General features: G+C 41.0%; 1 protein-coding gene across 1 annotated transcript in view; it reads right to left on the bottom strand.

Annotated features, from left to right (window-relative positions):
- Window positions 1-13,350, bottom strand: part of MOXD1 (monooxygenase DBH like 1) — a 101,819-nt gene that overhangs the window by 23,565 nt on the left and 64,904 nt on the right. The window contains exons 5-8 of the mRNA XM_037843504.1: window positions 5,333-5,512; window positions 4,955-5,057; window positions 1,652-1,818; window positions 481-672 (exon numbers count right to left, since the gene is read on the bottom strand). Coding sequence (XP_037699432.1) covers window positions 481-672; window positions 1,652-1,818; window positions 4,955-5,057; window positions 5,333-5,512 — 642 coding nt within the window. The remainder of the gene's footprint in view (window positions 1-480; window positions 673-1,651; window positions 1,819-4,954; window positions 5,058-5,332; window positions 5,513-13,350) is intronic.

The following is a 13,350-nucleotide window of genomic DNA, read 5'->3' as shown; positions in this document are numbered from 1 at the left end:
TAAGGACTGTTGCAAGTTAGATTACACAGTATAGTATAATTAACTATGCTGAATGCCTAGATCAAATGAATGAATTATCCTTACATTCATTTTTACTGAAATGAAACTTCTAAAAATTATTCTCATCTATTCAAGATGTATAAGAAAACATCTGATCTTTACTATTACTGGAAGTGCAACCAAAAGGATTCCTAATTGGAGAGTCCAATAGGAAGAGAACAATATCTAATGCTCAGAATCCGAGTCTATTTTTTTAAAAACAACTTGATTTGCCCCTGGGAACATGAAGAAAAACAAGTTTCAATTTTTGGAAAACAGATCAAACGCATTCCTTCTGGGTTGTGCAACATGCACAGTGGGTGGCTGTAAGACTGGAGACAAAGAGCAACTCCTTTCCCTAGTAGAAACCTTACTAAATCTTAGCAGATAAAGTCTTGTGACTTCTAACAGCCACTTAAAGGAAAACAATAAAATTCATACTGGTAAAATTGTTTGTTCTTCCTTCAGATACTGGAACTCCTGGAAATTGAAGTCAAAGTCATCATCATAGGCCAGCAATTTCATCTCTTCCCCTTTGCGAAAGTGCCGCAGCCGGATGCCTCTGCCTGCCAGGTGAGCGTGGAGAAGGACAGCAAACACGCGGATGCCACTGGGCTTCTCAGCTTCCAGGGCCTGCGGGGGACACCCAGGAAGACCCGATTAGCCCAAGCAAGTGCGTGTTCAGACAGTGTTGCTTAGAACATACTTGGAGCAACAACTGAGAAGGAGACCAAAAGAAATTGACGAGAACTCCTGAGCTGCCAAACATTTGGAATTTGGATTTTTCCTGATGTCCTAACAACATTATCTTTGTGGTGCAATATTTACTGGGAGACCAAAATAAAAGGAGTTGGGGGAACTCATTACTGGAGACCTAGCACACCACTTCCTAGGCGTTATCTTTCTTATTTCTTCTGTTAGGAGGTAAGACGGTCATCAAAACTCCTGGCAAAGGGATCCCAGTATACTAATAACCTGCAAATCCCAACTTGAATTGTGGTCTAAATAACTCAGAAGAGCATAATCTTTCCACTTCACCAGTTGACCATACTCTCTACACCACAGTATATTGTTACTCGTGGAGTATTACCATGTTGAAATAAGAAAAAAACTATAAATGGAAGCAGTCATTATTAAATACTTGTATATGATTTTCTCTTAACCAATATGTATTTTTATATTAGCTACTCTTGTTCTTTGGTTAAAGAATGGTAGAAAACTTTAAAGCAAAGGAAAAGGGAAAAAATGAAAATGAAGGAAGGAAAAAATGAATATGGGCAAAAGGTAAAGAAGGAAAAAGGGAAAAAAGTCTACACAAAGAAAGGCAGAAATTGTAAAAGTTACAGTGTCCAATACAGAGTAAACAAAGGAGGTAGGAGTAGGAAAGAAAGCACCCCAAAAAGTTACCCTCGTCTTCAGAATTCCACTCCTGCAGACTTCCATACTTAAAAAGGCAATCAGATGTCCAGCTAAAATTATAACAATGGTTTTGCAATGTGCCGAGAAGAAAAGGATCAACTATAAACAAGAACAAAGTTTTTTTCATAGCACAGTTTTCTAAAAACATGGATTAATCTGTAAATAGCAACTCATAGACTCGGACTCCGCATACCTCTTCCAGGCACTCCAGGGTGCAGTGGCCCTCAGACCGGAACTCAGGCATCCCTGGGGGGATGGTATGGAAGAGGCTGACCCAGAGGCCAGCCTCAATCACCCCGGCATCGTATTTCCTCAAATCGGTCGTGTGAAATAACCTCAGTCCAGAATTATCGATCAAGCCTGGGACAAGAGCACATCATTAAAAGTGATTTTGAGTTGTTAAAAAAAAAAAAAATAAATTAGTTATCTATAGCCAGTTGAAATGGGTTTATTAATTTTCCGTAAAATCTCACAAAAGTAAGAAATAGAAATCAAAGATTAATGGAAAAACGCAGCTTCACAAAAAGGAATTAAAAGGCAAATCGCCATGTTATGTGCAGCCATTTTTTATTCACACAACCTACCAAGGGCAAAGGGTTTGAGTTATCTAGCTATTATGTTCTATAAATTCTCTAACATGAAGACAGAATGAAAATTCTAAAGTCATTCATTTGAATAGAGAATAACTCAACACCATTTTTATTTTTATTGCTTTGAGATGAAGTCCAATAGCATGTATTTAGAGGTGAAAAACCCTTGGACTAGAAAACCACTTGTTGATGGAGAAAACTTCTTAAAGATTAACTTTCTCTCTTTATAGTTTGTCACCATTTCGTATTCATTCAGCAAACAGTCATTCAATCAACAAACAGTTGTTAAGAATCTAATATGTGAGCAGTACCACTTGAGGGGCTGTGGGGATAAAAGGTGAATAGGGCACACTCTTTGCTATCACATAAATTATCATAAGGAGGTAGAGTATGAGTCTCAAATACTTCATTAATCCATTGCACTTACTTTGAAATTACTGATTCCCTTCTGCTGTGGACTTTACCTACCTACAAATTGTCTTTGCCCCTCATCCCTCATTTTGCTTTTTCATCTCCTTTACCTCTGTTTGCTCAATCATGTCAATCACTCATAAACACCAAGACCCTTATACTGAATATTTCTTATTTTATGTTATATGCCCCCCTCGTTATACACACACACACATTTAGAAAATATCCATTACTTTGAATATTTTAGGGCACAATGAGTTGTTTTTATTGAGTATCCCAATAGTTATCCCAGGAAATATTTCTCTCTCAACCTCCTTGGCAGCCCTGAAAACTACAAGCTTCCTTTCCTGCCTAGCGAGTTTGTGATTCTCAACAGACGGTAATTTAGTGTGTGTTTGTGGACTCGGGTTTGCTCAGGCCTTCAGGATCACCACAAGGAAGCATCTGGTGGGACAATTAAGAACACAGGCTCTGGAGCTGACTGCCCCAGCTGCATGTCCCAGCTCTGCTCCTCTGGTTGGGTGATCTTGAGCAAGTTACCTAGTCCCTCTGTGCTCCAGGTTCCCAGTCTCTAGAATGGCCACAACAGTAGTATGGATGAGGTGAGGCTCAAATGCCAAGTGCTTAAAACAGTGTTTGGCACAAATTAAGGACACAGTAATAGCTGCTAGTCCACAAGCTTCTTGGGGCCAAGGGAAGTGTCTTTTTATCTCTGTATCTCTATTGTCCAGTGGTCAGACATCTATCAGGGACTCAATCACTTGGTAAACAAATAAATCATGACAATCAATTCTAATTTTAGATTATTACTGGTGCATACACAAATGTAAATAACAATGGGAAATAACAATGGGGAACATCTAAAGTGACCCAAGAATTCTCTTTGGACTTATCTTGGAGAATTTTCTTTTGTATTTTGTGTTTTGTGATCTTCATCCTTCTTAGAACAGTTAGAGGAGAAAAGATAAGAATTCCAGTTGGGTTTTACTGTAGTTATATTCACTCATTGCATTAGTTATTAGACCACTGATAGATCTTCTAATGAAACAAAGTAATACTAAGACATACTTACGAGTTATCCCTATTAGCATTACCACAAATAATAATCTATTTAAGTTTTATAGATGGGTACATTTTCATGGGAAATCTTTTATAATTGGTAAATATTTTATTTTTCAAATATTTCTTTGGTCTTACTATGTTTTTAACTTTAATTCTTATAGAGTCATGGTACAGAGTAAGGAACATGATTTATGGATGAAAAATTAAAGTGAATCCAGAGAAAGTATTTCTATTTGAACTACGTTAGGCAGAAGAAATAATTTACTGGCTTGCAAAGTAGCTTGACACCTACTTTTATTTTAGAGACACATCCTGCTTTAAAAATCGCACCATAAAATCCCTCTTCACAATTTATTTTTCAAGCTGCAACAGAACAGCAGTCTTTCAAAACACAAATCTCAATATTTGACGCCACTTTATCAAATTCTCCAATTGCTTCCCACTGCGTTTGGGATGAAGAACAAATCCTTACCACAGCCTGTAAGACGTTAGGTGGCCTGGTTCTACCTTCACCTCTGGGCTCCTGGGCTCCTTTCTTTCCTGGGGGTACAGTCCAGTCACCCAGATAAATAGTTTGCCTCCTCAAGGAAGACTTTCTGGACCACCCCAATGCACACATATCTAATTAGATCACCTACTTCATAGTCTCACAGTGCCAGGCGCCTCTACCTAGATCAGTTAGCTTATACGTTTTGCATTAATTGTTGTGATTATCTGACTGTTTTCTTCCCCACTAGAGTATAATTTCCATGATTGTGGGAACACTACCTGTTTTTCACTCACATTATAGCCTCAATCACACACTAGGCACATAGTTGATGTTCAATATTTGCTGAATAATTGCATAAATCAATGTAAAATAATAACTTTGATTTGCTTCAGTTTAACATTTCCTATTGAAGCAATCCAACTTTTGGGTTGTAGAATATTACATAAGCAACTTCAGAAATCAACTGTACATACCTCTTTACTTCAATGTTGTATTACACAGTGTTACTCCATAAATCTCTCTTGAGTATATTTATGGTTTGCCCATCACACAAGAAAATGCTTACTATTTTTAATGTGACAAATGGTAGCTTGTTCATCTGTTCCCTTGAAAGGGGAATGTTCCATAAGCACCATGTATTGGGGACTAATTTTTATCACAAAGGAAAAATCTGTTCCTACATCATGAGATATCATAGGCAAATGTTTTTAAAGATTAGTGACCACACATGCCCATTTGCCTGGTTCAGAGCTGCTTAATGTCTGTTGTGCCAGTGTAATTACTAATAGTATCCTCTTTCTCTCTAAAAAGTTTCCTATTTTGGATGATGAATGTATAGGTTAACTCTTCCTAACAAGGGGTGCTGTTTTGTTTCAACAGCGTTAAGATGAGGGTTACAAAACTTTTTAAAATCATAGGTAGACTATATGAAGAATAAACTCACCTTCCTTATAGTTTGGATTGTCATAATGGACTTCCAGGAGCACATAGCAAGGATCTAACGGAGTTCCGAAGGATAATCCCACATGAGCTGGATAGGAAAAACCCTAAATGTGGAGAATTCCATAAGTCAGTGTCTTATGAATGCCCTTGAGAGCCATACCCCACTCAAACACTAACCCTTCTTAAAGACATTTCAACATCCTGGAACTCAGTAAATCTATAACTGATAAAATGAAATGGCTTTGGGAGAGAATCACCTCCTATGAAAGAGAAGCCACCTTCATATACATATATTATGTGTATAGTTCTACTTGCAAGCATTTGTGGGGAAAGTCCTGATCATATAATTGTGCTACACTGCAGTAGTCGTTAGCCCCACCTCTCCACCGATGGCCCAGGCAAAAATAACGGTTTCGCAGGTGAGGAACGCGTCGGGCATGTTTGGGTGGTAGCACTCGTGGCCATAGTCCAGGACGCTGTCGTTAAAGCTGCTGCTGCACTGGTAGAGCAGGATGTGATGGATCAGACTCTCGTGGCCTCTCTGGATCACCGGCTCAACCTACACAAACACCCATGAGAGGGAGGATGCGATAAATAAAACCATCACACAACATCCCATAGCAGGCACCAAATGAGCATAAATGATTCTCGTTTTCTCAAAGGAATATTCTTCTCAAGTAGGTAAAAGTTATGGAGTTCAAGAATAATTTGTTCTGCACCCAGATATGAATAAAGCCTTTTCCTCTATCTCCCCAAACACCTGGAGACACCTTTCTCAAGTGTCACCTAGTTCTTGAAGAAAACAGGAGGTATCAAATTACTGAAGTGCTCCAAACCTGTTACATGTTAACTAAAATGATTAACTCCCTTTGTCTCCGATGGGTTTAGCCAATTAAAAAATCACTGGGAGATTGCCCCAAACCTCCCAGATATCTAAAGCCTTTTGTCCATCACTCTTGTTGCATGTTAATTAAACGATTCTCTCTGTCTCTGAACGTGGGTATAAAAACCAATCGAAGAAACACTTCAGGGAGGCAGATTTGGGAAATCTTCCCCTGTCCTCCCACCAGTGTAAATAATCTTTTCATCTTCAAAAAAAAAATAATAATAATAATTTGTTCTGGAGATGGAGATGATGATGATGACAATAGCAATAACGACAAAGACGATGACAAGCATCTAATCTACTTAGAAAATCATAGGATTTCACTAATCTATTGGAAATCATAGGATTTCACTAATCTATTGGAGGTATTTTTTAATCCCCTTTTGATTCCCTTACCTATTTTGCAAAGCAGTTTTTTGCAAACTTGCTTGCTCTCTTCTGGGCTTCACCTTGCCCTTGCTTCCCTTTTTTTTCCCACTAGAACAAAAAGTAAGGTTATAGACCCATACTCTCTGTCTCCTTCTCTTCTGCCTCAAAATGTTATTACCTTCACCCATCCTTACTGGAAGCAACAGACTATGTCTGATTCATTTTTATATACCTGGTGCTGAGCATATTGCTGGGCATAGAGTAAGACTCAGTAGTGGATTTTTTTTTATTTTATTTCAGGGATTAGGATTGAATTCTATTAACAATTTTGCTACTGGAATCTGGAAAAGAAAAAACAATGTAATGATGTGCTCCTATGACATTGCTCAAGTTAAAAGAAGCAGACTTGAAACCAGTTGATAGAATGGGCCCTGAAGTTGACATTGAAATTGGAAGCACATCCATGTGAACATGCTCTTTCCATCATCCCCTGTGCCAGTTCCCTTCACAGCACTTGCCCACTTCAGTCCAGGCACCTGGAAGCCACTTCAAATGAGCTAAGCACATCCTAGCATTCCAGAGAGCCTATATACAGAGGAAATAGGCGCTGTGTCCTTAGCCAAGATGGGCTGTGGGTGTTTCCATCAGTTACAGGGTCCTTTGAACATTCTGTTCAGCTGATACAGAAGCCCTAGTGCACCCCAACATTTCCAAGAGTTCAGCTGCCTTAGAGCTCATCCACATTTCTGCTTTGGACCCTAACTTCTGTTTTCAGACCTTGCAGTTTGAAATCCTGGCTGTCCTCTCTAGTCTTGACAAGTACATTAAGATGAAGAATTTTCAGCTCCATTCTCCTAGGGCTTTCCATTTCCCATTTTCTCCATGGATTTTCCTTTTGGTACACAGGAAAATCGAAGCAGCCCAAAGGGGGTGGGGTACATAGCAGATAGAGGTCTGAACGGACACACATGGGATCTGACTTTTTAAATCCATTCTTCCTTCATAAGTCACGCCACACCCAGCCCACATGCACATTTTTAATTTCATGTTCACTGAAATGGCATCACACATGGTTTAGTTTGCACTTGTCCTGTCTCTAAAAGGCTGTGTGCCCTGAAGGCAGAAGAGATTTTCCATTTTACTTGAAAATGGCATAGTTATTGTTCAAGCACTGTTGCATAACAAACAATTAGTGTTCAGAAGCATAACCCAGAATCTCTACTGGGGTTTAGCTTCTACATCTATTTAGAGGTTCTTGTGTAACTTGAATTTTGTGAGTACCTCAGTACTTTAAGGGGTGAGGGCAAGGCAATGCTCAAGTGTCAACAGTAAAATATTCAGGCAAAATATGGGATTTTGCGAAATCCCCTATAAATTCAGAAAGAACCTGCAGGTTCCATTGATCTCTACAAGGTCAGATCTGGAAAGGAGCCTTCAGGGCAAATGCAAGTTGGCTGTTGCCGGGGCAGCTGCAGAAACTAGGGGTCTTCACTAAGGCATAGCAGGAGGGAGCTGAGAGGTGGGTGCTGTGCAGGAGTGGCTGGGGGGGCCAGACATTGGGGATCTTCAAAAAAAAAAAGGAAACTTCAGAACAAGTGCTTTTTTTAATGGGCAGTGCTGAAAGTAACAGCAAGCTGCTAAGTTATCCAGGCATTCTAGGAATAATAATAGCACCAACTGCCTTTCATTTAGCAACTAATACCTGCCAGTCACTATTTTAGGTATTCTCCATATCTTGTTAACATTTACAACAAATCTATAAGGTAGATTTTATTGTCTCCATTTTACAGATAAGAAAACTGAGACTCAGAGATTTAGCAACGAGCCCAAAGTCCCACAGTTATTAAGTGGTAGATCAGGATTTGAAAGCAGGCTGGTCTGACCTCAGTCAGCATTCTTTTTAATTGCAATTCATTATTGCAAGAAGACGTGATGGAGATGCGCCATGGCCCCAGAAAGTTGTTGCCAGTGAAGAGGAGGAATGAAAAGGCTTCAACAAGGCAAGCTGCTGATAGCTGTCAGCAATCTCGGGGAACCTAAGGCCAGCCAGATGCTTTTGGGAACCCCAAAGAACACTGCCATTGGGGAGCAGTGCAGACTGGGGGCATTATGCCTGTGCTCCCCTGCCTTTCCCAGCCCAGTCCAAGCACTCCTAGATCTCTGGGAAGAAGAGGCAGACCTTTCACCTTCCAATGTGTTCCTCTCTAAGAAGGGCAAGTGGCAATGTATCTCTTCAAAACCCAGTGAGGACTTCTAGGAGAATGAAATTAATCTGACCTTCAGATAACAAATTGAAGTTACAGCCTAGAAAATGAGGATTTCATAAGAAAAAAAATACACTCATGAAACAATAAGAAACCTGTCTGCATGCAAAGCTGGGTACTGATCATAGGAGAAGCTAAGAAGGCTTGGAAGAAGCAAAGCCCTTGGCAAAATAGAAAGGACATGGAAGACGAGAGGGAAAAAGACAGAGAAGTATCTGGAAATTATATTTAAGGAGAATTCCTAAATGAAAGGGCCACTAATATGGGACAAAAATTACTGGTTTTAAAACTCCTGAAGAATAGAAGAATATCTGATGAGGGAATTTTAAAACCACCCTTCTGGATAAATCCAATAATATCCTTAAGGAGAGGCCATTGCTGCATGATGCCCCAATAGGACAGAATTTCCCACAACGCTTCATGCTCTCCCGGGCTGCAGCCATCTCACAAAGCCCTGAGGATACCAAGGCACTGTAGCCACCCCAAAAATGACCTCTGCTTGTTACCATCCAATTCCTAAGCCATTTCAAGCAGTCAAAACATGTGTGTTTCAAACCCTCTTGACATACTCTCCTGCTTGTTGGCTGAACGCAAGCACTGACCACTACTCTTTCCTGTGTGCTCAGTAACTGTCCATGGAAAGAGATTGTTCTTTTGAATCGCTGTATTGTTTGAAAGGACACTGGAGCTATGCATTTTTTGCATTTAAAATATTTCTGAGACAAACAAAGCTATAATGAATCAACGCTGTGAACCGCAACACTTAAAAAATATTTCCTATTTTGATTACTTTCCAGATGTCAAATTATTATCACCATCAAAATGGAAATGTCAAAAACTGCATCTGTTCAAAAAATATTAAATTACAGAAATGGCTAAAGAAGTTCATGGCAACACAAAGTCTATATAGATAACCTGGTATTTCTGAGACCAGAACGAAGATTTAATTTAATTTTGCTTTCAGTCTGGCTATGTGGTTGTGGCAAGAAGATATTAAAAGGACCATACAAAGTGGGTGGTGATGGCACAACATTGAGCTAAATCCACCTGATGACATTACAAAGAGCCATGGAATCACTCTGCCCTTGCACACAGGGGACCCAGAACAGATGACAGGCTCATAACCCATCTTCATGGGCAACCGAGGCCAGGCAAAGCTGGCCTGGTGGCTGTGGCTTATCTGTTAGCCTCGGTGCATAGGAAAGGAACAACGTGGGAACAAAAACACAGATGAGAAGGAGGGGGAAGGCATCGGTCTGGAGGATTCTTTTAAAGAAGAGTAAAATAATCCCTTCAGATAGATCAAGAAATCAGAGATTTGGAATATTCTAGAGAGTACTTAGAGAAAAGAAAAGAAAAGCCTGCTGATTAATGCCAAGACAGAGGTGGAAATGAAAATTGACCATACAGCTGAATCTCACAATTGAATAACCCCAAATATCCACACTGTTCCCCCGACCCCATCCTGTCCTCCTTCCCTCTTTAATCAGGTCAAATAGGCTGGCATAGCCCTCCCAACATACCCAGTGCTTCATAATCATTTATTGAATTGAAATGAAGTGAAACTATCCTTTCCACAAAGCCAACATCAATGAGGCTGATCAAATGTATCTGCCTCCTAGTTTCTTGGTTGCCTCAACTCAGGCCAACCCTGCACTGCACTTCAGCAAGCAAATCCCATCGTAACCTTGTAACCTCCCAGTTCGCTGCTCCCTCAGAAATGCTCTTTCTGCCCCTCTTTCCTGCTCTTCTAATTCTTTCACATCTTTCCAGTGACTAACTCAGCATTTTCACCTGGGAGACTACCAAACTACTTCCACACAAGCACCCTCACAACCGACCCAGAAGCTCATAATCCTGGAATCTGCCTTCTCATCCTCCACTTGGGCAGCTCAGAGTAATACTGAAGATACTTTCACAACATGCATATAGGACTGCTAAAGCCATAAATCATACTCAGCCTCTGCACATCGATCTGCCTTTATTTAGCACTGCATTCTGTTCCTGACCCTGAAGTGGCTATGCCAAACCTTTGCCAATCTATGCATAGCTCCTAATCAACTCTCAGCAAATGACTCAATTATTCGGTGAGAGAGGAAAGGATTTCTATCTACTCTGCAGTTGCATGAGTTGTGGGATGTAGAGCTTGATGCAAAGATTCAGTAGGATTGAAAAAATTTTAACTTCAACAACCCATTCTATATTTTCAGTTAAAAAAAAAGTATAAAGTACAGAAATGAGCCAAAGAATCTAAACTTGGTGTCATCTCATTTTAACCTGAATCACACAGAATGGGATGAAAAGCAGAGAACCAAGGACCAAGTGATTCAGTGCTAGGAGAAGACAAAGAAAATTCTAAGTGTCACAGAATTCCTGAGAACCTAGAATCAAGAAACTATTTCAGAACAGGAGGTAAGAAAATCTTAGGGGAAATGTCTCTCATTGTTCTGTCATTGAAAGGTTTATTAGTTTCCTCCGACTGCTGTACTGAATTACTATAAACTTGGTCGTTTAAAACAACAGAAATGTCTTCTCTCACAGCTCCCGAGGCTGGAAGTCTGAAATCAAGTTGTCAACTGGGCCACGCTCTACGAAGTCTCTAGGTGAGAATCCTCCCTGGCTCTTTCAGCTTCTGGTGGCCCACGTGTCCCCTGGCTGTGGCAGCACCCCTCCATTCTCTGCCTCCATCTTCACATGGCACCTTCTCCCTGTGTGCCTCCAACTTCACATGGCATTCTCCCCTCCATGCCTCTTCTCCTCATCTTATAAGGACACCCCTGCACTGTTAGATCAGGGCCCACCCTATTTCAGTCTGGCCTCATCTTAACTTATTCCAGCTGCAATGACCCTATCTCCAAACAAAGTCACAAGGGGGGACAAGAATCCATGCATGGCAGAAGGGGATACTTGACAAAACTGTGATGTGCCTGTCTGCTGGTCTCCTATCACCAACACCTACTGTGAAAACAGATAAGTTCAAGAGGGACTTCTCTTGAAAGCCATTGGGCATCAAAAAAACTGAGGATCTGCATGCTTTTGCAGATTCCAATAGCCATTCACCTTACAATAATACTCGCCAAAAGAAACATTTTTTTTTTTTTTGGCTAATTCCCCCACCCTTACTTTTCTATAATAAACTAACAATATGTAGATTTGTACATTTAGATCTAGGTCATGCTTGTCCCTGCATAACATGATTTTATCACAAATATGCATGTCCCCTTAACATGAAGGTTAAGTAGGTTTCATTATCTGTAGTGAATATTGGTGTATCTTGCTTTAATTGTGAATTTTTTGAGATAAAAAGGGAGAAAGTGCCCTTCTTGACTTGTCTAAGTGTACTGAGCTCTGTGTGAAAAAATAGGGAGGTTATTAGAGTACTTATGAGCAATTTTCCCATACTCATTTGCTCAAGTCTCCCCACTTGCTTGTTGAGACATGAGTGGAACCTGGCTCTCCAAAAACAACTTTCAACTCAATAAATTAAAATTTAAAACAAAAGGAGGGAGGTGAAGGGTGGGATCTGTAATGAGCTGGAAATTTTGTAAAAACCCCACTCCCTCCCCCACTTTTCCTCCTGCCCTTTCTTGTTCTTGGCACTCTGCTTCCTCTAACCGCCCCCCCCACTCAGGCTGCTGTCCAGGTGAAAGCACGTAAACAAACTCTGACAAAGTGACCCAAAGGTCAGCTGACTTAGAAGGTGATGCTTCCTTTGTATGCAACCATTTCCTCCAGAACTAGCAGCTTAAACATGATGATACGATCCTGCTGGGTGAATGGCCTGTTCTTTCTTTCTCTCCTCATCCTCACCCTAATGAGACGGGCTCTTTTAGCGCAACAATTTATCCAAATTATGAGAGGCAACCAAATTTAGCAAGAGAATGGTATCTTTGTCCTCAGGTACTTCACTCTGAAAACCATCAGGGTTCAGAGCAAAACCTGATTTGCTGATGTGCCTCTGAAAAGAGGCAGCACAGATGGACTTGCAGGCTGAGGCACAGGAGGTGACGGCACGAGGAGGTCAATGGGAGAGAGATGCAGAGAAGGAACGAAGGAAAGAGAAGAACTGAGAGGTGACTGTGGGGAAATAGTTCAACCCTTACTGCTGGGGAAGTCAGGGACACACCTAAAAAAAAACCCCAGCCCTCACCTAACCCCAGCTAACCCTGCCTCCTTTTCTATTGTGTGCATTTGTTTCCATAGGTTTTCATTCCGCAGCCCCAGCCCAGGGGAGATGCTAGGTTTAATGAAAAGGCCTGACCATATCTTAAACCCAGAAACCTGGAACTAGGAGTTCCAGCTGCTGATCAGGCCCCGAACTCTCCCCCTGGGTTGTATAAATACCTGCCCTTGGGCAACACAGATTGCTCTATCCTCTTCACCATGATGTGGGGGGAGCAGAGCTGCCATCCAACGACCCTGCATAACCAGTTGCCTCCCCATGCACTATTTAAACCTCTGTGCTGGGTAAGTAATAAAGTGGTCATTTCCTGGAAGTTTCTGTTGTGCCGAAGCTTGTGTTCCCGTAGCTCACCATACACCACACCATACACCAACTTGCTCCACTCCCTCTGCAACCCTGAATTCTCATCGGAGCTGCCATCTTCATCCGTGACTTTGCCCTGCCAGCCATAATTGATCTGTTCGGAGACGGGTGGGCACAGGATAGGCCAACAGTCTTTTCTTGAGATTTTTACAACTATGAAAATGAGTCAGTCCCCCATAAGAAGTTGGAGACTGAGGTTCCACAGCACCCATGGGTGGTGATTTTCAGCGCATAGACCAAACCAGTGTGCAGAGATATTCCATAAAACCCACACACAGAGATATACCAAAGATAAGGCAGCACAGCCTGCGGGGCACTGCATGCAACTAAAG

Source organism: Choloepus didactylus, chromosome 7, assembly GCF_015220235.1.
Source record: "Choloepus didactylus isolate mChoDid1 chromosome 7, mChoDid1.pri, whole genome shotgun sequence".
In the NCBI taxonomy this organism is placed as follows: Eukaryota; Metazoa; Chordata; class Mammalia; order Pilosa; family Megalonychidae; genus Choloepus; species Choloepus didactylus.
This window is presented reverse-complemented; position numbering and strand designations above follow the sequence as displayed.